This window comes from Gadus morhua, chromosome 19 (genome assembly GCF_902167405.1).
Source record: "Gadus morhua chromosome 19, gadMor3.0, whole genome shotgun sequence".
Classification (NCBI taxonomy): domain Eukaryota; kingdom Metazoa; phylum Chordata; class Actinopteri; order Gadiformes; family Gadidae; genus Gadus; species Gadus morhua.
In genome coordinates this window covers 7,954,013-7,981,761 of record NC_044066.1, presented here as the reverse complement: position 1 = coordinate 7,981,761, position 27,749 = coordinate 7,954,013, and the positions used below count along the sequence as shown (strand labels likewise).

At 41.7% G+C, this 27,749-nt stretch overlaps 2 protein-coding genes across 9 annotated transcripts in view; one reads left to right on the top strand and one right to left on the bottom strand.

Moving 5' to 3' along the window:
* Nucleotides 1–3,952: 3,952 nt before the first annotated feature.
* Nucleotides 3,953–26,169, bottom strand: prlra (prolactin receptor a). 3 transcript variants are annotated; one of them, XM_030342315.1, is made up of 11 exons: nucleotides 25,887–26,169; nucleotides 21,012–21,157; nucleotides 20,468–20,819; nucleotides 12,379–12,462; nucleotides 11,856–11,991; nucleotides 9,924–10,093; nucleotides 7,669–7,832; nucleotides 6,546–6,687; nucleotides 6,007–6,103; nucleotides 5,799–5,868; nucleotides 3,953–5,603 (listed from the first exon to the last, which is right to left on the bottom strand). In XM_030342315.1, the coding sequence occupies exons 4-11, from the start codon at nucleotides 12,443–12,445 to the stop codon at nucleotides 4,434–4,436; spliced, it is 2,016 nt and encodes a 671-aa protein (XP_030198175.1). In that variant the 5' UTR covers nucleotides 12,446–12,462; nucleotides 20,468–20,819; nucleotides 21,012–21,157; nucleotides 25,887–26,169; the 3' UTR covers nucleotides 3,953–4,433. The 3 variants fall into 3 exon arrangements, with proteins under 3 accessions (XP_030198175.1, XP_030198174.1, XP_030198176.1); XM_030342314.1 differs by having other exon boundaries at nucleotides 20,491–20,819; XM_030342316.1 differs by lacking the exons at nucleotides 20,468–20,819; nucleotides 21,012–21,157 and having other exon boundaries at nucleotides 25,887–25,971.
* Nucleotides 25,791–27,749, top strand: part of nedd4l (NEDD4 like E3 ubiquitin protein ligase) — a 46,470-nt gene continuing 44,511 nt past the window's right edge. For all 6 annotated transcript variants that reach the window (XM_030342285.1, XM_030342283.1, XM_030342281.1 and 3 more), the window contains exon 1: nucleotides 25,791–26,126. In XM_030342285.1, the coding sequence (XP_030198145.1) occupies nucleotides 26,082–26,126 (45 nt within the window). In that variant the 5' untranslated portion in view covers nucleotides 25,791–26,081. The remainder of the gene's footprint in view (nucleotides 26,127–27,749) is intronic.

The window sequence follows — 27,749 nt, the reverse complement described above, 5'->3', positions numbered from 1 at the left end:
TTACCCTGTATAGTTACAGGAGGGCACGGTTAAGAATTTGTGTCTGCAAAACATCTGGAATATCAGAGGATATGTGTGTCGATAACACAAACTCCAGGATTCCACCTATATCCCTCATTGGACAACAATAAAACTTTAATATAAATATGTTATTGGTATAGTTATACTTATAACTGCAGATGGGATGCCTGTCCCCATCTGCCCATGTGGTAGACCACCTACGCACTGTTTTTCTGTAATAAGTTCAGGAAAACTGAATAAATCATTCAGTGAGCTCCTGTCCTCACTTGACTCTCGCTTCCTACGCTGCGGGAAGGTTGTGAGGACCCTATGGTCATATCTGTGAGTTGTTTGTGTTATGTTATTTCATCTTGCTTTTGTGCCATTCCTTTTTAGTTTAAAAATCGCAATGTGTAACATTTGAACCAGCTTATTGTTATTGGTTGTAAAAGTTTTCTATGTGTGACACTAGGTTTTTGAAAAGACAAAGAAATATTATTAGCCCCCTCCTATTCTTTATCCAGTTAATGCAAATGTCTCAAAAACAACATACAATTTAATAGGGCATCAGTAGCTGACAGCAGAGTACAATAAGTTGTCAGTACGTGATTAGTAAAGTATTCAAGAGAAATTCAGAACGATAAATGTGTTGGGAGCCATGTCTTAGTGTCTGTGTAACACACTCTACAGGCCTAATGTGGTCCACCAAACCAAATGTTACGTTGAGGAAAATGGATTATTTCACCATCAGCAAAAACATGTATTCCCTGATAATAATAATAATATGATAGATCATTTACCTGGTACAAACTGCTAGGTTAGTTCATCATTTCCCAATGGTTGTTTAATTTTTAAGTGTGAAAATCGGCTTTAATCTGCTTGGTCATCACCAAATGGGTCATCAACTATCTACTTATGTCAGCAATCTCCCCTGTGTCCCCATATGCCCATATATCAAGACCCCCAGGTTGGGAACCACTGGGGTAAGGGTAACAACAAATTCTGTAAGACATGTTCACTGTCCTCAGTCAGACAGCCCTATGGATCAGAAATACAATTTTTGGCAAATAGTCGAAGTGAGCATCCTGATTAGAGGTCTGCTTCATCGAAACACAACTAGCATAAAGGCTCCTTTCATGAAGCTACTAGTTCAGTGAAGCATGTGTGTATTTTTGCCCCCAAGAAAAAACTTTCTTTATTATCAAGGAAGAAATCTGGAGAAGGGACACACAGTTGGGAGGTCCTTCCTTCAAGGGACGGTTAGGCATACAGTGGGTGCCAAATACACAAGGTTACTGCAGGTGATACCTGAGATTTTATTCAAGAACCTTCTTTGTTCCACCATACCACTGGACCTACACCCTCTATGTCAGGGATGGGCAACATTCATGATAAAGAGGGCCACATTTTTCATCATAACCATCGGAGGGCCACATGACTGCACACTTCAACTAAACGTGAGCTGAGAGAAGCTACACAATTTTGAATTTGGTAGATATGATTTCCTGTATTCTGGTGCATTTTGGGGATGGCCACTACCTAAAAAATCATCCAGAATCATAACCTATGTACGGTATGTTAATTGAACCAACATACATTCATTTCATGTTTTCCATGCTCAAACAGCCACATGAATGGTCAGTATTTTTATCAGTGCAAAGGGCTCACATACATCAGCATTCAATGAAGTCAAAAAACTGAAAAACAGTGGCCCAACATTAAGTGCAACAACTCAATGAACTCAAACCCAACAAGCAGTTATAGTAGTTGTAGTGGCGACTTAAGTGGATATCTTTAATGACTGATATCGCTTCTAAGCAAACTAGACGCATGGGCTTGCCTTCGAATTGTATGAATTCTTCTCATCTTTCTTGACCGAGTTTTCTGTAACTCGATCAATTATTATTATTCTTTTTTTTTTATTTCTTTTTTTTTATTATGTGCGGGCCTGACTGAGTGAGGATGCGGGCCGCACTGAGTGAGGATGCGGGCCGAATGCGGCCCGCGGGCCGCCAGTTGCCCATCCCTGCTCTATGTGTATGGTGGTCCAGGAAAAGTGTGGATCACAAGCTAAACTGTTGTATCAGGTAACATGAGGTAAAGAGAGAAGAGGAGCTCCTGTTATTGGTATGGACGGATTTCTTTTGGGTCAGGCTAAAAGACTCCTACCAGTTTAACAAGTTTGCAGAGGGAAGCAGGATATTATTTATTACAATTGTCCAACAATAATTAAACTGTACAGTTACAGGAGGGCACGGTTAAGAATTGATGTTGGCAAAACATCTGGAAATTGAGATTAGTTCAGTTAACGTTTTGTCGATAACACAATATCAAGGATTCCACACATATACCTCATTGGACGACAATAAAACTTTAATGTAACTATGTTATTGGTATAGTTATACATATGTTATAACTGCAGAAGGGATGCCTGCCCCTATCTGCCCATGTGGTAGACCTACCTACGCAATGTTTTTCTGTAATAAGTACAGAATGTGCTCACTGAATGAATCATTCAGTGAGCTGCTGTCCTCTCTTGACTCTCGCTTCCTACGCTGCGGGAAGGTTGTGATGTCCCTTTGGTCATATCTGTGAGTTGTTTCTGTTATGTTAGTTCATCTTGCTTTGTGTGCCACTGTCTTTTGAGTTTAAAGTCGCAATGTGTAACATTTGAACCAGCTCGTAATTTAAAATGATCCGTTCATATCTGCAGTCATTGCTGATCGATAGATTGAAATAATCGTATCAATAAAATAACATTCTATAACTGATATTCTACAAATATAAACTTCTGCCCAGCTTGAGCCTCTCTCTTTGTTTACAATAATCTTACCATCGAGACTCCCACTCCTTGCACCCAGCCAGCCGTCAGTTTAAGTGGAAGGTCAGTTATTGAGTTTTGGATGTGTAGGTGTGTTCCCTGCTGATTGGTTTAAAGATCAGCGGACCACTTCTTTCAAGGTGAATGCATTGCTATAGTAGTGAGTAACTCGGGATAGCCGCTTCAGCATTAACAGCAAGATCCTACACTTTCTTTATTTTAGACAATAATTTAACAGTGCAACACTGAAGCACATTTATTTATAATGTACATTCTAACTGATATTACTATATGCCTATATATGTATATGTAAAATATTTAATTTATAAATATTTACATTCAAGTATGCATGGTAGAACTGATTCATGTTATCATACTGTGGTCTTTGTAGGACTACATGCCATAGCAGTAGCTTTACGTTTTTTTCCCATGGAAGGGCTAACCCATACGTAACGAGTTACAATGTCTTTCACACCCATAAATTCACGTTGCTAGTACACATGATTATTGAGCAAGGTATGGAAAGGGAAGTAACAAAAAAAAAATTGATTTATGATTTGATAGTCAGCACCTGAAATGTCTACTGCAAACACAGGTCTACTTGGTTCAGTTCAAGTTGAAACGCAGAGAGAGCAAAGGGCGTTTCTTTATTACAGCGTAGTAATTCTGTTGGGCTGGGATGTTATATAACCAGTGTACCTTCCCCTTGTGTCTCATAACTCTTCCCGTGATCATGCTTATTACACATTGACTAAACTTCTCTAACATAGTTAGTAGCTTTAAGATGAACAGGATAAAAATCATTCAAAAGTTCAATACCATGCATTTCTATTTTATATTTTTGGCAGCTTGATTGACAAACCTCATTGAATTAGAGCAGTGCACCAACTGCATGAAGAGATTCAGTCGGAGCCTCTGGATAGGCAGTGAGCTGATGCTTACCAAAGCATGATCATTCAAAGAGGGAAAAGATGTTTATAATAAGATGTACCTCATATGTCCTCAAAGCACAAAGTAAAGATACAGGGTTTCATAGCAACAGGGGGAAGGTCAACTTGGTCTTCTCTAGATAATTTGGACCCTGGTATGATGGATGATCTGGGGAAATGCAGGAGGAACCACACCTTTGAGTCACATCTTTGGACCTTTTATTAGTGATTACAAATGTCAATGAATTCTATAATTTCTTCCACACCGAGGTATTAGAAAAACATGAAAACAAGCTTGTATTCAGCCGAATAATTATATTATATACAAAGTACAATCAGTAGTCACATTACATTCAAAACCACATCATTTTAACCAAATAATCTAAGTGATTCATTGTATTATGATTCTTTAATACAATATTTTGATGAAATCATGATTTCCTTTTTAAAATTAAAGTTCATTGGTCCAGAATAAATTAAATTAAATCAATACAAAGAGGAGATAAAATTAATGAAAACCGATAAAAATATAAGAAAGAATATATACACAATGACGGTAACGCGATCGCGTTGTGTGTCGACCAACTGGGAGCAGATACATTCGTAGTCCTTATGTGGGTATCCCACTGTGGCTTTTGCCAGCGAGGGGGTGCTGAGGCCAGCTAGTGGGGCTCCACTAGTACCTAGTGTGTGGGCATCATGGCCACTGCTGTGTCCACATACCCGTTCGCTGCGAGGATCGTGTCCCCCTGCAGGGACACAGCAGTGGGCAGACCCATAGATAGCTTCCCGGCTCCCGTCATCTGGCCTGGAACAGCAGGAGGCGCTGTGTAGCGCTCATCCCCCAACAAAGAGTTCTTCTCTTGTATGTCGCATGGGTACTCCTCCTCCTCCTGCCCTTCCTCCACCTCCTCCTGGGTCTCTGCGTCCACGGCTCTCTGCAGCAGGAGCCCGTCGCCAGAGTTCAGCCCTTTCACCCTGCTGTAGTCCACCTCCCCCTGGGGCGCACCCTCCCTCTGGCCCTGGGCTGAAGACAGGGGCCGGAGCACCATCATGTTCTCCTGATTCACCCTCTGCACCTCCACGTACTCCGTGGCCCTGAAGGGGGAGCGGGGCTGGGCCGGCCAGGCGACGTCCGTCAGCTTCGTCGCCGTCGTCGCCGTCGTCGTCGTCGTCGTCGTCGTCTTCCCTCCCCCCTGCTGACGCCGATGCTTGTGCTCCGGGCTCTGGATGGTGCTCTCACTGCGGGAGTACGGCTGCCAGTGAAGCTGCTCCAGGGCATGGAGGCCCGAGGGCGAGGTCGCGGGCGTTGGTAAAAGCAGAGGGATGGAGTGGACAGAGGAGCAGAGCAGCCTGGCCGTCCCCAGCGTGCTGCCGTGGTCCAGCGCCTTGGAGCCGGCGTATTCTTCCAGCGGAGCGAAGACACACGGCCACGTCTTCACCCGTCCCTCCGTCATTTCTTGGTCGTCGTCCCCCTTCTGATTCCTCTCCCAGCTCCCCCTCCTCTCCCACCGTTGCTTCCCCCCGTAACTCCTCCCCACCGCCACCCCGTCTCCCTGCTGCTCCTCCTCCTGCTCCTCTTTCACCTCCTCCCCTTCCCCACACTTCTCCATCAGGAGCGTGTGACTGTCGCAGCTGCCGTGGCCGGAGTCGCTGTCGGACGGGGAGTTGGGGGACTTCCCGCCCTCGGTGGTCGCGGCGATGGTGGGGTCGTTGGCGTCGGCCAGCAACAGCTCCGATTCGTCGCGCCCGCTGACCTCCAGGTACACCAGAAGGTCTTCGTAGTTCGGGTGGGTCATGGGGGGGAGGCCCGGGACCCCCAGGGCATTGAACAACTCCTCCGATCTGCCATTCTGGAGGGGGTGTGGGGGTGAAGGAATCGCCGAAAGTCAGAAAGAAAGACGGAGGGGGAGTCAGCGCCATTAGCAAAAAAGACAAAATTAAGTTAAAAAACCCTTTGGATTTAATTCTCATGCTTAGTTTTTTCGTGAGTCATAAAAAACTGATCTACATGTTAGATAATTACAATGTGAGGACCATCGATTTACCTTCAAGAGCTGTTTATCAAAGCCTCTTATCTTTGGGCCTGGAACCGGAGGGAAAAGGCAATGCTTCACACTTGAAGTTGGGAGGAAAGACAAAAACACATACGCATGAGTGAATACAATTTCCTCCTCATAATCCATTCCCTGAGCAGCATGAGCTGCAAGAGTGCGTAGGATTTTTCACTGCTCAATAAAAATGAAACATGGTTACCTGTGGCTTTTTACGTTCAGGATCCAGGTGAGGAGGAGGAAGATGAGTGCCGAGAAGAATGCAATGAGGATCCACATGGAGCTCCCTAGAGGAAGGGCTGAAACCCACCCGCACACACACACAGACACACACACGGCACACGCACAGTTGAAGGTACAGGATTTCCCATCGTTTTTCGCAATTTCTTCTTAGGTTACCGGCCATCGTTTCATTATATTTACTATACTATTCAGCATATGCTTTTATGCAAAGCTTCCCACAGTGAATCTTTTTTGTAGATATGTTTAGACGTCGGTCAGGATCAGGTCTCCTGCACAAAGATGCCGACATTGGGATTCAAACCCAGAACCATTTCTGCTGGGAGTGAAACACCCAAGACTACATCAGCGTGAGACTGCTATCCCCAATACTTGCAGCCTACCTTCAGGTAACCCCCAGCATGGTGCCGGACCCCCGACCTGCCTCTCAACACTGTGTATCTGAATTCACTGTCAGTCGCTTTGGATAAAGGCGCCTGCCAGCCGGCTGCTTTGTCTCACCATACGGGGCGGTGACGTTAACAGTGGGGCTCCACTCGCTCCAGAAGCCGTGGATAGGCTTACAGCGCACCTGGATCCGGTAGGTCCCACCTGAACGCAGGCTGAAGATGTTGAACATCTTCTGCTGCCCGGCAAAGTGCTCCTACGGGAGTAAAGTGACCGCCGAATACATCCAGTTAGATAGAAAATACTGCATCTATGTTTTATTGCATGATAAAAAGATATATTATAGAGCATATACACTAAATATATACATTGTTACATATAGTTTAAAGCAGTGGTTCTCAGACTTTTTACAATGCATACCAACTCAGAAAATATTTGCCTCTCCAAGAACCACCATTATGAGCGATTTTATAAAATATTACAATAAAGTAGCGGAGGCCGGCACTATTCAGCTACGCATAGTTCACGCAGAAGGCACATTTATTCCTTTAAATAATATTATGTATTGTTGACTGTTCCTTTTCCTGCTTTACAAACTCTTTCACACAACTCTGGTACAGGGCAAGGGGGCGCCAAACACACACACAAACACACACGCACACCGCAAGTGACCCTAACATTATCAATAACAACCTTTTATTTCATTCAAACACACACAGAAAGTAGAAAGCGCACAGCCTTCCCCGAAATTGCAGGGAAATCGCTGTGTTTCGAACACACAAATACACTTGTTGTGTCCAAAAGTCCAACAACGGCCTTCTGGAAACAGACTTCAATGTTTAGTCGCATTATAATTCTGTTAAAGTCTCCTGTTCACCAACAGTGCAGTCAGTCCTTGGGCATCGAGATTCAGAGGTTTTAATTCTCAACAGGTTTCTCATCCAGTTGTTCGCTTCAGCCGTCACTGGGAAATATTCGCGGAACTGTTGTCCGAGCAAAGCAGGTGCGCAATGATGTTATTATGGACTTGAACCTCAGCTTCCTCTTAAACACTCAGACCACTAGATTATCAATAATGATCCGTAGTATAACGTGAGTTTAAACGGAAAGCATTTATGGTTGGGTGTTAGGGTACTTGGGCCGTACTGAACCAGGGTTTGGGGAAAAGGTTAGGAGACCTGCGGTAACCAAAGCTTTAGGACAACAGACATATCAAACACCACAGATCATAGATCACCTCCCAATCCGCCCCGTCCAGCTTGGCCCGCAGCTCGTAGATGAGCGTGATCCAGCCGGAGCGGGTGTCGGCTTTGCGGGGGGACTCCCACGATACCCGGAAGAAGGTGCCGTCCTTGTCCCCCAGCACAACCACTGTCAAGTTCTCAGGGGTGTGGGGCTGGACTGGGGGGTGGGGACAGAGTAGGGGACACAGTGTGAGAAAGAGTAGGAGATGGGGCAGAGTGTCATGCATAAACACAAAAGTAAAAGCAACATCAAAACCCGAGTCGGTTCGCAAAGAACTCCCGTTCTGGAATCAGGCCTCATGTTTCCAAAATGTATGGATCCTTCCTACGTGCACTGACCAATCACAACAGCAAATGCGTCGGGGCCTAGAAATTAGGTACCTCCCCTGTGTCCCCTACCCCAGTTCCCAATTAACTGAACATACTCTCCTTCTCATTCAATTTACATCTTAAACATTAGAGTTATATCAGATGAAGAGCAGTGAGGCAATGGGATTAAAATCTACTCGTCGCCTTATTAATTCAACTAATATAAAACAGGCATAATAAACAACATGTGCTTATGAGATGTATTTGTCTGTCCACCATCACTGTGTCGAAGTAGTTCACATACGTGTAAAACAGAATCTTGAGTAAAGTAGCCACGAAAAGTCCCTATACAACATATATGGGTTAACATCAAGATGCATGAGCACAATGACCCTACTCAGATAATAAGGATTCATTAAGACAATGGACAACAATACCACGGTATGTGATTGTGGAATACCTTCCTACACAGGCAGTGTTTAACTTTAATAAATAATAATAAATAACTTTGAATGTACAATTACTTAGATACAAGTCATTTTAAGAAAAATGAGAGGAAGATTGCAGGGGGGTCTCTCATGATGAGTTGAGCCAGGTATAAAGGGGTTTACAGCTTTAAGGAGTCAACCTGGAGTCAGCTAAGTAACCACGGTTCCTTTATGGGGCTGGCAGGAGGTTTAATGAGTAACACACGGAATGTAGGGCTTCGTTGACTGCTTTTTCCACACTGACATAGTCTGGACCTACGGTCGATTTCTCCCATAAGATCAGGGGACAGAATAGGGTGAAACAGTAGAGGACAGAGTGACAGAGAAAGGGGGCAGTAGAGGGACACGGTAGGGGGACACAGTGAGAGACAGAGTCAGGGGAAAAAGGTGGAGGGACACAGTGAGAGTCAGAGTTGGAGGGACGGGTGTGAGCTATTGTGAGACCAAATATGGGGACAGAGTGTAAGCCAGTGTGAGATTGAGTAGGGGGACAGTGTGTGAGACAGGGAGACAGAAAAGGCGGACAGTGTGTGAGATAAAGGCAATGTGTTGCATGGAGGATTTCTTACAAAAGGGGAATTTGTGAATATTGTGTGAATATTTGTCACAGTGTCATGTTTTGTATACTACTTCACAATATTAACACAACAATGTTAATATTGTTATGAATGTGAATGTAACCAACAACAAATGATTAAATTAAAGGTAATTTCAAGCAGGGTCATGGCAGCAGTTAAACTCACAAGAGCAAATTTGAAGAGCGATCCAATCGGCAGAGCAGCTTTTACTGCGCCGCATTAAGTGATAAAGATAGCGAACCCTGGCTCCCACGGGAACAGGCTTAATGCATTTCTACTTAGACATGGCATACAAAGAGAGTGGTGTTTTGGCTGTTTTGTTTCAAGTTAGAAACAATATAAGGCTACAAAGAATTATTTGTATGCGTTCAGCTCTTCAAACAACACCATGTCGTTGGTTATAGCAAAAAGCGCATGGCAATTCAAACCAAAGCAAGTCTCAACGTTTAAGTTGACATCGACTGATCCTTGGGACTATTTGCACACTGAGCCGGCTATAAAGAAGAGGACGCTGGCCTACCGTCGCTGCGTGGAGAAGGCAAAACGTAAACGTGGAGCGTGTGATTGACGGATGGTTTAAGCAGCTTCATCCAAGCCTAGTCAAGCTGATTTGACCCTGAGTGGGAATCAGCCATCAACCACACACATGCCACAGTAAATATTATATTTCTTAATAAGAAGCATTGCGTATAATTGCGATGTGGGGCAGACATCTACGGCCAGCTAAAGTGGACGGTCATGGGATGTGTGGCCCATGAACTTGTGGCTGGACAGAGTGTCGCCAAACTGTGTGACATGAAAACCACATCCGGAAGGAACCCCTGATCTAGGAAACAAGAGATGTGTGTGTGTGTGTGTTATGAGATCGCTCACCGATATAGGCCACGTCTACGACTACCGGCTCCGAGAAGTTGCTGCCGTGGGCGTTGGTGGCTGCCACGGTGATGTTGTAGTTCACCCAGATAGACGTGTTGTTCTTGTTGAAGTAACATGAGTTGGCCCCCGCGGTGCGGTAGTCAGGGCACGTGTACACCACGTCTGAACTGTGGGGGGAAAAAACGGAAATGGAATGATGTGAATTTCAATTTCCTGTTTAAGTCAACAATAATAATACATTTACTTATTTCTCTGCAATCAAGGACACCGTACAGAGGTACAAAAAAGTAATTAAAAGAAACAACAATAAGATAAAGAGGAAAAATAAATGATATTAACAATAGTAGGAGACAGAGTATTTAGCATCAGCTGGAATATGCAGTTTTGAACAGAATATCTTGAGTTATGATTTGATATGTGGGAACAGTGGCGTCACTAGGCTGTTTCATTCGGGGCTAAAGCCCAGGACATTATTTAATTAGCCCCAAATCATATTTTCTTGAAAAATAAATAAATCAACTTGCTTTTTTTCTTTTGTTTTTTTGCTTGCTTTACAATACAAAACAAACATGGGGAATCCAGGGGCAGCTCAAAGTAGCATAGTCCTTCTAGATAGTCCTCCTGGCAAGAGGATAAACAATTTAAAAACATAACCAGACTGTTTACCCCCTCAAGTGAATTCACCTATCCTATCTTCAGTCATATACATATATACTTGAATGGAACTTTAGATGTCTGGGGATAAACAGCACAGCAGTCAGGAAGCTATTTAAAGCTGTAATATTGTATATTTATGTGAAGCATTGTGAAAAAAATTGCATTTCCCTCTGGGCTAAGCCCCGGACATTTCACAGACCTAGAAACGCCCCTGCGTGGGAATGAATCGATGTTTCTGAGTTGGGGTGGTCGCTGCTGAGTTGTGTGTTTGTGGTAAGAGAACAATTTCTCCTCGTGGATTAATTTTTGGGAGAATTATTAAGGAACTAGGTTTTATCGGATAATGGCCCGCCAAGGAAATACAAGATTGACAAGATTTAATTACGACCGCTTATTGGTGAGGGAATGTCACGTAATGAAGTCGAGCTGTCACCTGAATCTCACAAGAATCTCACAATTCGTAAATTGTGAATATAATTAATTATTTACTTTAATTGTCTTTAATTCTCTATGTTTACATTTAGGAGGATAACCCGACAAATTCTCCAGCACTATTCTTCACAACAATATGGGGTCAGAACAGTCTGTATTTTGTGATTTATATGTAAATGACTCTCTTCTCACAAATACATTTCGATGCACACGCAAATGGATATCGGCATGTCAAAATTTATAATAAATCCATAAACAAAAATAAGTTTCACAAACACATCTCTGATCCACACACAAATGTGTCTTGTTTGAAATAAATGTAATATAAATCCATAAATATATTCCTTGTTGAAAAAAACATGCGCTCCTGAATCCAGCCAAGTCAGGAGAGCCTCAAAAATCTACATATGAATACAGACCAGTCACACACAAATGCAAACAAGTTCACAAATTAAATGCGTCTTGTAAATTCAGGTTCATCAGTTTGTTTATAAATGTAACATCAACATCTAAATACATTTTTGATGAAGATAGCAACAAAACATTTATTTAAAACAAGACACATTTGTGTGTGGATCGGAAATGTGTTTGGAAAACTTATTTTTGTTCATGAATATATTTTACATTTATCATTTATACATACCGATATCCATTTCTGTGTGCATTGAAATGTTTTGCGAGAAGAGAGTCATTTATATATAATCAAAAAAATAAATCTGTGATTCCCTTTCTGGGCATTCATTATTAATGAGACTGTTCTGACCCCATACAACAACAACAAAAACCTAGATCTACGACAACATAGAGAGGACCTGTGTGACCAGTGTGTGAGTCACTCACCTCTCCTTGAGGTAGTAGAGAGCATAGGTGGTCTGCAGAGCATCATCCCTGTCGCTGGGGGCCCACCAGCAGGTGAAGGTCTCCTTGTCCCGGGACAGGCAGCTGGTCAGCTTGGGTCTCCCCGGTGGGCTGTAGTCTTTGATATTGACCACAAGGTGGAAGGCAAGGGAGGAGAAGGAAAATTTGTCAGGACCATTTAGGATTGAAAGAATATTATGTTATCTACTCAGGTTTTTGAATGCCGTAATTTGATATATATATATATATATATATATATATATATATATATATATATGTTGTTGGTTAAGTGTAAATTGCACTCCAGAAACACTGGGAATGACAGATGTAACTAACATTACGTTTAACCTGCAATGTATTTTTAGATTGTATATCAGAGCGTTTTAATGCTTTCTGATAGCCCTATACAATCAACAAAAGGGCCAAGTATGGCTCCAATTCATAATCATAGGTTCCTGACCTTCGGTCTATGGTTAGGGTATTAAGAACCCCTGTGATTTGTTACCGGTTTCACTTGTGGCCGTATTTAACAGCGTCAGGAACAACAGCGCAGTACCCACTGCTCTCCCCATCGTGGTGTTATTTCACACTTTGAAGAAAGAGAAGAAAGGTGTTGGGTTTACGAACACAAGAGTTCCTGGAATGGTAACAAATCTTGCTGATGGCAAAACAATGATGGTGGTGGTTGTTACTCAACCCATGGTTGTTCAACAGTTATACGTGTGGTCACATAAGAAAGGGAACAACAAACTCAAATAAAGAGGAAATTGGGACATTATTAACTGTCAATCCATTTGCTATAGCTGATAATAACGTTTATAATTGCATTCTGTTTGTATAACAGTGTCAGTGCTCTGTCTTGCTATAGCTATCAATATATTTAAGTTACTTATACATGCCCTACTTTTCTACTTTTCACGCAATCATCATAATAGACAAGCAAAAATAAAGTGTAATACTGCGATACTGGTCCAACTGTGTGAAATTGGCCTTAGGAATTTGAATACAGCAAGATCACTTCCCCTTGTATACACTACTAAGGATTAATCAAAACCTCAATCTCTCTATCCCCATTCTTTCATCCCCCCCCCACCCTCTCTCTCTCGCTCTCTCCCTCCCTCCGTCCCCTCTTTTCTCACTTGTCTCTCCCTCCCCTCTTTTCTCCCTCATCTCTCCCTCCCCCTCTTCTGTCTCCCACTCTCCCGCTCGCTCTATCTATCCCACGCTCTCTCTCTCTCTCTCTCTCTCTCTCTCTCTCTCTCTCTCTCTCTCTCTCTCTCGCCCCACCAGCTGGACTGCCCACTAAGCCCTGAACTCAGGGCTTAGTGGGCGACAGAAGGCAATACAGTAGGAGTCAGGATCCTGGCTGGCCTAACCCCCTGCTAGCAGTGTCGCGTGGCTGTAAGTTCTGACCTCAGATCTGTGGATCGCTCACGTGGTGATGCGCCCACGTGAACAGACCACAGACTGCTATATTTTCCAGAGCCCATGCCATGCATGTTCAGACGTCTGGGTAAGAAAAGGACTTCTGATCCCCCGAGTGAGTGAGAGTTAATTGGGGAGAATGAGGAAATGGTGAGGGAGAGAGATAGATAGCCTTGTTGAGTAAGGGAAGGTGAAAGGAAGGGGGAGCGGCAGACGGGGATAGAGACGTCACAAGTGGACTTGCCCGTCTCACTTGTCTTACTTAATGGGGATTTCAGATCATTGTTATGAGTGTCCGTTGTAACGGATTTAACCCCGGGGACTCCATGACCCGCTCTAATCCCAATCAAGCTTGCCTTCGTTCAGTGCTAACCCCTTCAGGGGTGCAGAATACCATATAAACATGATGATGAACACCCTCAGCCCACACACAATCCAAGGGTAAGTAGAGTTATTATGAAGTGTGTGATTTCTGGGCATATGCTTTGATAACATACATTTCCCTCTATGACTTTCTGCATTCATTCCATTATTTTGTAATACTCTCAAAACAACTACTTATGCAAAATAAAATGAGCAAAGCAACATGTTTGTTACAAAATAGTAGCAAGAGATAAAGGCATTTTATTGAACCAATAAAATAAGATGCAGTAGTGTGCAAAATAATGTGCAATAACACATGCAGGCAGACCAGACAGAAGGGAGTCTAGAGCAAAGATGACCCGGGCCTGGACCAAACCCTGCAAGGCCATCTGGGTAAGGGACGGACGTGTCCTCCTGATGTCCCAGTGTCACACCCAGGTTCCTTGCCGTCTGAGGCCTGCGCACCGCAGAGTTGTCACTATTAAGTGTGATAGGGTCCAGAAGGATGTACTGGTGACGGTATGCAGAGAGTTTGGAAAGGACTTCACACCCAAATGGTTTGAATGAAAATCTCAACCACATTTGAGATTTTGACTGTTGACTCTGTGTTGATGTTGAAACCACAGAAGTACCTGCTGCTTCACAGATGTTCAAAATGAGGACATCTTATTCCTCCAAGAATCCCCTGAGAGCTCAGCACTGTTTAATTTCACTGGGTAAGGTACGGAAATGTAAGAGAAGAAGGAGTGAAGTGATGTGGGGGGAAGAGAGAACATTTCCATTTTGGGGGGATTAGCAAAACCAAGCCAAGAGATTGGCAAAACCACCAAAACTGGATCCTAAACTGTATAAATAATAAGTATGCTTAAACTTACCCTCGTTTTTTTCAAGATTAATTCGACCTTATGTGCAGATAACCTTAGCTTGCACAACACTAGGCCACAACCAAATATGATGGAATATAACAACTGACTGTACCTGACACCGGGCAATTTACTGGATTTAAAAATGTTTTAATCCAGGAAACCAAAGTAGAGCATGACACAATACTATATTGTAGTCTAGTAACAACACAAGAACAAACTTGAATTATATGAAGTCTACTTAAGTCTCACACTAAAGCAGCACGCAGACAATGTTTAAAAGAACTGTGACCCATCTGAAGGATGTTGAAAAAAGACCTGATGATGATCTTTGAACATGGAACTCAAACAGAAACCATATGAAGCTATGGGCTATGTGTTTCATTTGTGCTCATACACGACTCAACGATTGATGGGTTATCAACTTATCTTATCAGCACTAAACTTCAAATAGATCCCCCTATAATTTCACTATTCATATAAGATCAACAGGTTAAATCACAGTTACAATGGTCTCCAATAAAACTTTGTCAACTCAACACAATACATGCACATTGTTCCTCAACCTTGGCAGATTTACAGAACACAATTCACAAGTTCACATACTCCGGGTTATATTGCTTGCTTTAAACAAATATGACTATAAACATTTATTGGGAGTGCAGAGCATAGTGTTAACGTAGAACTAGCAATATGATGTGATCCACAGACAATTCTACTTATGGGTAATTAAAGCAGATGTCCCTAAGGATAAATAATTGAACTTGCATCCCAATGCTGGCCGTACAGCAAGAGAACCTCGGATTTCATTTGGGATTGATTTATTTGTTGTGTCATGTTATCTCATTACTTGTCTTGTTTTTGTCTAAATCCCCTTGCTGACTAAATCAGTGGCTCCCAACCTTTGACTTTAGGGTTACTACCACATTCAGGACAAACTTATATGCAAGCGGTCAAAAAATATAAACACACATGCAGAGGATGGGCAAAGATTGACAGAATTATTACTGGAAGAAGGCCATGGCCAGAGGGAAAACAGTGGAGGGGAAATACGCTTATGCAACGCTGCTTATGCTCTCAGTGTGCTTATTTAGTAAACACAAATCAATGGAATTTATTGCAATGGAAAACCAATGATGATGATCCCCTGCAGTACCCTGGCGTACCACAGGTTGAAAGATGAAGCACAATTCTAGAGGAGGCAGCAGTCTAGAGGAAGCACCATTCTAGAAGGGGCACCAGTCTAGAGGAAGACACTAGCCTAGCCTTCATTTCAACATCACGATGATCTGATAATTGGCCTTAGGGTTGAAGCGCAGGATTAGCTCTCTCTGAATATAGCCATCTTACATAACCAATGGCCCCTGGGAATAAGCTGCTAAGCTGAGAAAGTGCGGGCACAGAGAGAGGCAAACGTTTATTAAAAAAGGGATGTAAACAACAGTATATGCGTGGTAAAAAAAACATTGTTCTTATAGGGCAAGAAAAAAAAACAGAACATAAGTAGATGAAAGACAATGTTGAAAGTCCAATATAAATTTCCCGCAAAAGTTGTATTCATGTTCTTTGCCAACCCTACTTGGTATTTTGAAAGATTGTCTGATTATACACAAATCATATATCTATAGTATTAACTTTAGAAGCTAACCTTAACGATTTCCTGCCTAAAATGCAGTAGACAGAAATCAGAGATCTGTCAAGGAAGCAAGCAATTTTGAAGCGGCAGAGGGTGAGGACCAACACCGGGAAGGGCAAAGAACACTGCAGGCTGCGTCTGTGTTCTGGTTAATGAACAGCTAGGCAAGGCTCTCCAATGTTTAATAAAAAAACCAACCTTGAATCTTACAGTATCACAAATTCATCGGAAATCAAAATGTATGACTGATTGTTGCTTGAGAATAGCAGGAGAAATACCACCCAAAAAGGAAAAGCTCAAAATGATTAATCTCCAATAGTGATGTCAATAGGACTTAAATGGGCAGTGTAAAAAATCAATAGAATTTGATTGAACATAAACTGCTCAGGCTCTTCAAGTTATATGTCATTGACACTGCGGTTGGCATGAACATAGATATTATTTTCATAATTTTAAATCAAACTCACCCTAATCAACTTGTTTCCACATTTCCTATACGTTTCCATAAATGGTTCTATGCCAAATCAGGGCCTTGACAATAACAATCAAGTAGGATCAAGTACAAACATGAGACTGAATAAGAAGGCTTACCTGGTGGTCTCTGATCTAACTACTTTCAAACAATTCTCTGTATCCAGCAAACTGGTTTGATCGCCAGCATAGCAGTCCCCTGTTGTTGCCACAACTGCAATTCCCAAGGTCAGCGTGATAATAAACTACACAAAAAAACAGTTAATGTAAAAGATGTGCTTTTGACTGTACAAGTCCTTTCAGTTGTCATATTTATTTTTCACTTTGTCATAAAATCGGTAATAAAATCAAGGATCACTTGTAACTATGGGAAGTAATTGTGTTATAAACTGCCACAGTGTTTCTCATGCAAGCGCGGCAAAAGATCTAGATTATGGTATATTTATGTTTATTTAGGATTTGACAGTACTGTCCTACAACTCTTTTTATCTGCAGACAACTGGGTTTATTAAAATTAACATTGCCTGACTCTCCATGTTTGTGGTCTTGATCATTTTGCACTTGGATTATATTTGGTTAGTCTAGTTGTACTTCTATTTGTTATTCAAACGCCCACAGTCTCATGTAGCAGTCTCACCCAGAGACAACTGGGTTGAGCACAAGCCCAACAGACCCAGTCAGCTAACTGCTGTTCCTCTGGCTTTAGTGGGTTGAATATTACCTACTGAGACTAGGTGTGGTGGTTAAAGAATGTGTATGATAAAGAACCCAAAAGGACCAAGCACTCCTTGAGCTCTCAATGACTCAATACACTTGTCTGTCAACACAAACTCTATACTCAATCACCATGTTATGTGCTTCGTAAAATGTTCACTTTAAACCTTACTGTATTCAATTCATAATTGATTTTATGATAGTGTGACATAATTCACACATTCATACCAACAGGCCACACATGTCTTGGGCGACAAGAGAGGCTTCTTTCCCATCCTATGGAGGGATCCTGAGCCTAGGGAGGCGTCCGGCCCATACAAGAAGCCATTCATTCATGTACCAATTCTAGTGATACGAGCGGCCCAGGTGTTCGACAAACTCAGACGTTCAGGGCCACTAACAAAATTGCAATACCAACACATAGCCCCAAAAGAGCAGCATAGAGACACATACAGGTATCCAGGGGGTGGGAGTTCAGAACCATGCTTAGCCAATCAGAGCACATAACTGAGTCCACACCTGCCCAGTAGATAAGTCACAACACATAGCCCAGGGGGCTAAAACGCTACAGGTAATGCATCCTTCAGAATGCCCTACTGGCGCCTCGTGCCCACTGCACCGTCAGTCAAAGGACGTCAGAAGACGTGGCTGACGGATGGGGGAGCTTTCCAGGGTCGTCAGAGCCCGAGTTGTGTGCAGAGCTTAAATTTGCATACATGATCTGATTGGATGACGGATCCGTCGCTGCCGAAAAAGTTGAAATTTTTTCCACTTTTTGACGGAGCGCACGGATCCACGATGTATTGCGCGTCCGTCCCCATTCAAAGTCAATGGGGATCAGTCAATGGACGGAGGCAGTGGGCACGAGGCGTTAAAGCGATCCTGACTCGGCAGACTTTTTCCAAAAAGAACACAGCCCACAATATGCATTACTTTGACATGTTTCTTTGCAACTATATTCAGTCACTTGATACATCTTTACAGTGCTTTTTCAGCCTACTGGCTGTGGATGGTTCAGTGAATCGGAAAATACAATAAACTTGGTACAAAGGTATAGATGTACCACCATTGAACATTTCAGAGCAGCACACTAGGCACGGACATATGAAAAAACAATAAAGCAGAGCAACAGTGGCCGTCATATCCATGTCCTTTGGTCTTTGTGTAGATTAATAATTATATAGGCCTGGCCTACTTGTATATACTTGTATACTTTTATGTGTGGATTGTATTTATCTTGGTCCTGAGCATGTTGTTGTCAAACTCCAAGAAAATATGTATTCATGTCTTCTCTGGGACATAGCTCTGATGTGTCTATATAATAACTTAATAATAGTTGCATGATCATATTGTTAAGGAAGGGCAGTAAAATCTAATGGTATGTTTGATAATAGAGAATTTAGCTCCAACTACAACAATTAACTAGTGTTTTTTGTTGTTCATCTGGGCACTATAAAAATAATGTATGGCATTGAACTTTTTCTGAATCATAAACAATTTATGAAAAAATTATTGGAGTCCAATGAGAAAGCACATTTTGGCCTATTAGATAGAAGGGAACTTGTGTTTTTCCAAAATGTTATTAATTTGACCACAATTTATCTTCCTTTACTTTTTCAAAGGCGCAAATGGTCTCAAAGTAGTATACTGCCAAAACATGGATATGGTGAGTTTATTATAATATAGTACTCTACTACAGTCAACCACTGGCATAAGGCCTCAGGTAGCAAAGTGAGATGGGCAGTATAGAGTACATCCAGGAGCCCTATTGAACTAACAAGTAGAGATGTCCGATATTATCGGCCCGATATTAGCATAAAAATGTAATATCTGTCAATATCGGTATCGGATTTTTTTTGCCTTAAAACCGATTTTTTTTTTTTTTTTTTTATAGCTCAAATAAATGTTTTCAAAATTGTGCAGTACAGTGCACATTGTAATTGACTCATATTTGTGCATTTATTCAATTAAGGTTATTGAGTTTTAGTTAAAGAAACATACTGCTATGTTGCACATAGTTGTTCAGGTACAATGTTTTATCATTTGTGAAGTCAAGTTTGCCCTATTTGTTGTGGGCATTGTCAAGATTATCTCAGGGAGAGTGTAATCCAAACTGTTGTCTGAGACCATTAAAAAAATAAAAATAAACATGGCACTTTTCCCTTAAATTAAGTTGAAGTATTTTTCTTATTTTGCACAGACAATGTTAACATTTGGAAAGCCTTGTTGCATTCAAGAATGCATCCAGTGGGGCATCACAATAACATTAAGCATGTTGTGTTAATTCCACAACAGGAGATATGTAATGTTACCTAAATTAGTTTTGAGGAAAAATAACCCAAATATCGACATCGGTATCGGCTGATATCGGAATCGAAAATTTAGAGTTGGACGTTTAACCCATGCAATCTAGTGACCACATCAGCCGCGCAATGCAATCCAATGGAAAAATATACATGGCACCACCTGTTTCAACCGGGTTAATGTATAAATGTGCTCCCCTCTGGGTGCAAATGTAAACGTGGTGACAAAGTAGCCCTATTATAATCCTTAAAGTGAATGAGACCCTTTCTCAGGTAGGAAGACACAATTGAAAACCATAACAATAATCATGGTTCCATTCAATCGGTCTGGCATGTGGAAAAAACGTAAATATACATGGACCATGCAGGCTTATGCGGCGAAAGACATAAATAAAAACCTAATCTAATGTTAAAATAACAAATATGAGGTGACACTACTTCTGACGCTCTTTGAAAGCAGTCCATTATCCCTAAAGCATCCAAATGCAGGAAAGCAGAGACTTGAGCTATTGACAGGTGCACTTAAGTGAGGACATTTGGCAACAACACTAAACAGATTGGCCGTCTCTTTCACCTTTCATTTACTGTACATTTAGGGCATTTAGCAGTCGCTTTTCTCCAAAGCGACCTTCAATAAGTAAATGTGTCAGAAGAAAGGAAAGCAACAATATGCCGGTACAGTATGGATGTTCAAAGGATCAAGTGCCAAGCACTTACAATTGCCAGGTTAATCCATTCCCCGTATGCAACAACATGTTGAATACGTACCTATCTGTATCAAGTTGTGTCCATATTTATATAATACACTTTTCTACTCACCTTTGTTCATTAGCTGAGCATACCTTGTTTGGTCTATGGGGATGTCATGTCAGGCTTGCCAAGCGCACTGCTGCAAAATTACTTTTCCGACCTGAAGGAGCGGTTCGTCGGGCGAGAGGGGACCGGAGGGACGGCGGCTGCGTCTCGCGCGCTCATTCTTCGAAAGATCACAGCCGCTTCTGCTCGCTGAAGTTAGTTGCCTAGACCGGGTGTCAGGAAGGACCTGGACTTCCAGGTTCACCGTCAGCGTTCAGGGAACGATAGAATTTTCAATTCCGGATGCCGAGCTTTTCCTGCTCTCAGTTAGGTCAGTTACCATGGCGACTCATGCTTGAACCTGGCTGGAGCAAACCTGCTGGTACATAGTGGGTTAGGCTCCGAGATAACCCCGCCCACGATGTCTTTCAATCCTCTCATTGGTTTAAATATTAGTAACAAACAAACAACTTAATATGGTCATGTCAGGTACTAACCCAAGCGTATTACATTTGTATTCCTTGTTAGTTTTTTACATTTTAGTCATCTGAAGATTTCGGTAACCTACTTGATCACTCTGTCAAAGTATGTTGAATTACGCCCGCAGTAGGTTTATTAAGCAGTTGTATGTGCGACCCATCTGACCGTGTGTCTCGTCTCGTCCCCTGGGGACATCGAAGTACGGGTAGGCAGTTGCGTGTGCGTTTGGTCCTTCTACGGAGATAAGACAAAAAAATAATAAACGTCAACCATAGCTTCACCTTTCTTCAAACATAAACTGATTAACAGACGGTCTACTATCAATACCTACTCCTATATTTGTCACAAAGTAGTCCTAAATTAACTTCTGGGGAACGCTAGGGCTCTCCTAGTCCCGCAGGGACAGCTTTCCCATGGCGACCTAGTGTGCAAACGCGCGGTGTCAACTAATAGAAGGACTGAAAAAGTCATGACGGCATGGGGATTCCCTGATCGATCACTCTATAAGGGTGCGATATATTATGTTTTTTCCCCGCATTTTCAAGGTTCCAGAACTCGCAAATCTGAAATCGTTCTGAAACCGAAAGTCATTTCCATAACACATCGTAACCTGCTAGTTGAAACAAGGCCCTGGTCCTGATGAGGGCGTATTTTAGCTTAGGTTGTGCTAAAGGTGGAGAGACCTTCTAGGTCCATGGGAGAGACACGCGTGACCCCATGCTCCTGCCATTGATTTTATATTCTCACCTACTTCATTTGGATATGCATGTGTAGGCCTATATTGTTGCAATGTGGCAATAACATATAGAAATATACTGGGATAACTAAGGTTGATATGAATACGGATCTTCATTAAAACAAAGAAAATAAATGACCAAACAAATATAACATGAAGAGGATGTTTCCAATTGCTGGGACAAGAAAGTGCCTCACGTCAAAGGCAATCCTGAATTGGTTGATGATTCTTCGTTATATTGATATTGGTTTATTTAACCAAGTACAAGGTTTGCTTAGGTTCTGCTTAGCCTTATACAAAAACAGGAAGTCTCTTTCAAAATTGCAACCTTGGTGTACATGTTCGCTCTTACCTGAGCGACTTTTACTCAATGTCATTGCGAACAAATATGGATGAAAGCATTCTGTTTATTCTGTCTCAAGGGCCTCTTATTGGGAGCTGTAAACATACTGTGGTTTCCACGTATCTGCCGTAACCCCCCCCCCCCCCCCCCCCCCCACACATTAAATTTAAAACCACATATTGGCCTATTATGTGTTTGGCTGGAGTAAATAATCATAATAATCTTTTAGTTCTTTAATGGACATTTTTGACAGCGTAAATGTCATGCAGAACACTATAGAAGTAGCAAAATGGACATATGGAACTTTACAGAATGGAAGTGAGAATTCTGTTCACTTCTTTATTTTCTGATTTAGCTTCAGACAATTTCCACTTGTTCGGGTCAAGCTTCAGAAGTAAACGACAAACAATGGGTCGTTCAGCTGCAGATTTGCAGGTTGAGATGTTGTATCCTTGTAGAACCTTTAAATCCCTGTGGAGGGAAACAACTTATCTAGAGAGAGAGAGAGATAGATAGAGAGAGAGAGAGAGAGAGAGAGAGAGAGAGAGAGAGAGAGAGAGAGAGAGAGAGAGAGAGAGAGAGAGAGAGAGAGAGAGAGAGAGAGAGAGAGAGAGAGAGAGAGAGAGGGAGAGAGGGGGAGAGAGAGAGGGACAGAAAGACAGATGGATGGACGGCTACTGGAGCAAATAATCATAATGATCTTTTAGTTATTTTATGTTGGATATTTTTGACTGCGTAAATGTCATGCAGAACACTATAGAAGTAGCAAAATTCACGTGTGGAACTTTACAGAAAGGGAGAATTCTGTTCACTTCTTTATTTTCAGATTTAGCTTCAGACAATTTCCCCCTTGTTCGGGCCAAGCTTCAGAAGTTTACCACAAACAATGCGTCGTTCAGTTGCAGATTTGCAGGTTGAGAGGTTGTATCCTTGTAGAACCTCTAAATCCCTGTGGAGGGAAACAACTTATCTAGAGAGAGAGGGGGGGGAGATGAGAGATGAGTACAGAGAAAGTGAAAGAGGGAGAGAGAGGGAGAGAGAGAGGGACAGAAAGACAGATGGAGACAGGGCTACAGAGAAAGTGAAAGAGGGAGAGCGAGAGAAGGACAGACAGATAGAGAGAGGGGAGATAGTGGTAGCGCTAGAGAGCGTGAGATGGAGAGATACAACTAGAGACAGAGAGAGAAATAGGGTAGTGAGAGAGGAAGAGGGACAGAGAGCCAGACAGAGAGGGAAGAGAGAGGGAGAGATAGAGAGCGATAGAAACAGAGAGTGAGAGAGGGGGGGCGAGAGAGAGCGGGAAGTGGCAGCGTTCAACAGCAGAATCAGTCAGGCGAACTGGAACAGCTGGCACTAGAACAGCTGGAGGACATCATTCTCTGGATTAGTAGATAAGGAGAGGCACAGTGCATCCATTCACCCACATGCATAAACATCCACGTACATCAAGTGTGCATGTATTGATTCAGTGAATTACAGAAAAGAAGCAGGCTTGTCATCACAATGGCAATCAAACAGGATATTATGGCCATATAATATAATTACTTTTAAAAATCTGGACAGGGGCTTTCTACAGTAGTAAGGTTGCCACAATTCAACCACATTCCTCAGTTCAGCAAATAATGTTAAATGATGTCATAACTCGACTGAAGAAACAATAGTGATCAAAACCAAACAATTTAGGTCAAATTTGTCTTATGGGCAATGTTCATTGACAAGAGGTGGTAAAGTGTGGCAGCTGCATTTATTACAGATTAAATCCCACCAATTTTTCATATAAATAGTTGTCAAGCCCATAAAATACACTGTACAAAACTACTTTTTGAAAGTGCTCTCGAGATTAGGGATGCACCGATCCGCTTTTTTCACCTCCGATACCGATACCGATATCTGAGGTTTAGTATCGGCCGATACCGATCCGATACCGATATAGAAAAACAGCGCGAAATTATGGCTACAAACTTTAAAATGCTATCTGTGATTCTGGATGCTTGCACACTATTCATGGGAAACTTTTCTCCTCTTTCCTTCATTTCCTTTAAGGTAAGCTGCTTCATGCCGCCTCCTTTTTGACTATTCTGTTCCACGAACTCAGAGTGCTCTTTCACGTGAAATTTTTGGAGGTGCTTTATAAGGTTTGTGGTATTAAAGCTAGAAGGTTTAGTACCACCCCTCGGGACCTTTACTTTGCATATGTTGCATGTAGCCGTGGAGCTTGCTGGCTTAGGTAAAGTGAAATAGCTCCAGATAGCAGATCCTTTTGCTCGCTCCATTTTGCAATCACTGTAGGCTCCGCACGGCGTGTTGCTTGTTTATGACGTCACTCACAGCGCACAGCATAGAAACTGAATAGATCAGCCAATAGATAGATAGATACACTTTTATTAATCCCGTGAGAACATTTTCGTGGGAAATTCAATTATCAAAGCAGCAAGGTAGTAGGAATAGGATTCAAGTATGTACATAAACGTAAAAAAAATATTATTATTTTTTTTTTAAATATGGATCGGCCCATTTGTCACCGATACCCGATCTAGAAATGTCTTCAATATCGGTACCGATACCGATACAAATATCGGATCGGTGCATCCCTACTCGAGATTAATGTAATTTTCTAAATTATCAACGTGAAACAATTAATCTGATGAGGTTTTTCATGTAAATAGCTTTACCTTCAGTTAAATAAATATAACCACATGTATAATTTATACGAATCGTCATAGACATGCTGCATATGGCGCAAAACAAAACGTTGCGTGCACACCAATGCGTTATTATGACGTACAAGCAAATCTACTACATTTTAAACACAACACTATAGCGCCCTTTAAGATAGTAACTACATACCATTGTATTGTTATTTATTTACATTGAGTAAAATTTTACTAGAAGGCTTATCATGCACAATCCATAGAGGAGCTATGCCTCTATTTGTATTTATTTAAATATGTCAATGATTAAGCCTAAAAACTGACGGTGACAAGCTGCACCCGTGCCAAAATATTCCCTCCGATTGCATCTCTGCATGTTTAAATGTAGGCCTACGCCTCATGTGATTAGTATTTCGAGATAGTATTTCCCTTATTGTAAGCTGCATGACCCCCATCATGTCACCACAGTTAAGTAGCACAGGCGTTTACGATAAGTATGCCAAGATGGTACCAAAGGGTCCTATTACATGTTTTTATTCTAAAAGAGCGCTCTGTAAACGAATCAATGGTCGTAAAGCTCATCGATGAACAACGCTTATGACAGGTTCTTGAGCCAACAACAGTGATCTAGTGACACCTAGTGTTAAGTACTGGACGGAATGTGTATGTAACTGTAATGTGGATCCTTGCCAATTAGTATTTTTGGGTTTTTCTATTTTAATTGATGCATATTGCATTCACACTTTTATAGGTGTATGCATTTAAATTAAATACAATTATTGAATTTGAATCTTTATACTGTTATTGTCAGAACGCTCCAAAAGAGAAATAATGCAAAATAAAGACAGAAAGAAAAAAGAAAGAAAGAAAATGTAAGATAATATAGATCAACAATATGTGTCATATGCATGTAATTATGTTTTTAAAATACATCTGTAGGCGGCGTTACTAGTCCAGCAAAGCGCTTGTTGATCAATGTGTTCATATCAACCCGCACACCCAAAATCAGAGCTTGTCTCGGCGTATTTGATTGGTCCGTTGGAATGCCGAAGAACGTAACGAGCCAGGTGGTTGGCTAGTGATGTCATCAATCGTACTGCACTGTAAACGCTTGCCTGGGCGAGCGAAAGGAAGTGAACTGTCACAGCGTTTCGGGACAAGCTTGGAGTTGACCAAATCCAACAGTCTGAATATACATAAAGAGTGTGTGTATTGTATAGTTTTACACCTTACCGATCTGGCACTGGCGAGGATTACAGCGCTTAGCCTGCTGCAACAAACCACCGTGTGTCGTTAGCAGGATTCGCTGTGTCTGGATCCACCATCACCACACGGCAGCAGAGAAACACACACTTTATTGTTCAGGGCTAGCTAGCTAGCTTTGAAAAGCCGCTTGTTTTCGTGTCTTCGGAGCGGACCTGAGGCTCAATGGCTACGAATTCAGATCAGATACATGGCGTTTCCGAAGACGAGGTAAGGCGACGTCAAAGCACGGGTTTTGTTGAGCCGAGATGTGGAGATGATACTGGGTTCCACTTGCACTTCATGGGTTTAACACAGCCAGTCAGCCACCTACAGCTAGCTTTACTAGCCAGATAGTCCCCCAGATCACCTTAAGACAATCCAATAAGACATGGAGAGTTGTCATTACCTGATCAATGTTATGATTACATTCCCATCGATCATTCAATATGTTGTCTCCTCCCTGTGCCTTCAAATAACCAGATTAAAGGAGCGATGCTCGATCGACCGTGCTTAATTTGTAATGTTGCAACCACGGACGTGTTAAAACATCGTCCTACTTGGGCACAAGTTGGTCCAACACTTAATATCTACAGAAATGGGTTTCAGTATTATCAGCTGGTGAATGTTTCACTGAAGTTATGGTGCACCCCGCCCCTTGTTCATGTTCAGGGTATGTCATCGTACGGGGTCCAAGAAAATTGAGTAGGAGGTGGTCCAAGTTTGATTAGATGATCTTGCCATTACCTCGTACGACTTGGCACGGAATGCTTAACTACATCATTATGATGAGCTTGTTTATTTCTTGTTATAGCGTAAGGAGTAAGGAGGATTCAGTGCCATTAAATGTGTATGGTCAAATGTTGGCCAATGTAGTTATATCCTTGTAATTCTGATGCATCCTAGTAACATGTTTGCTAAACGGATGTGCTTTCAATAGAAGCAGACTAAATCCACTTCTTTGAGCATAACCAAATAGATCAACATCCCCTCAAAAGGTAGCCTATAATGCAGGTAAAGTTAAATACAGTTAATGGTGGAATTAAATGTATCATACCCATCAAATAGGAATGGATGGATATCTTCTTTACAGACAGCGTTATACGATTATATACAAGTGGTTTTATGAATACAGTTTTTTGCAGTGATATGCCACATCCACATTGCTATCTACCATATTGATGAAAAATAAATACTTTTACTGACCAACACAAGGGCTTTAAATCAGACGGCAGCTGTTTTCTTTTGTGAGCCCAAAGCTTTGACAATCACAGTTACCCAGTCGAAGACACATGTCCATGTTTTTATTCAAGGTAAGACAACTGGCTCACTGGTAAAACATAGTACAGATCAGGATTAGATGTGTAAACTGACATTTGGTGTTTGGCTCAACGGACAAAAACACATCTCTCCAGGTGAGATTGTTGTGAAAGTATAAAACCGTTTTTTTCCATTAAGTGGGTAACTGTAGTCCTTAACAAAAGCTAACCCTACATCATTACTCATCGAAACCGACACGGAGAGTCTAATGAATGGGTATAAAGTCATTCATGAAGTTAAAACTAATCCAAATCATTCATACAGCCAAAGCAAAAAAAAGTATTGCTTACTTATTAATGAAGGACTTTATCAGAATGCATCATGGTCCTCCATATAGAGATGACTCAAGATAATTGTAGTACTGTAATATTCTGATCAACGTAAGTTAAAAAAATAACAATTCATCCCCATAATGCCAAATTATTTAATGATTAATTACCAAAAAACATTATAACCAACATATTAACTAATTACATTCCTATGCTTCTATGCTTTGGGATCAACACCAACAAGGGTAGCAAACCCGGTATAGAT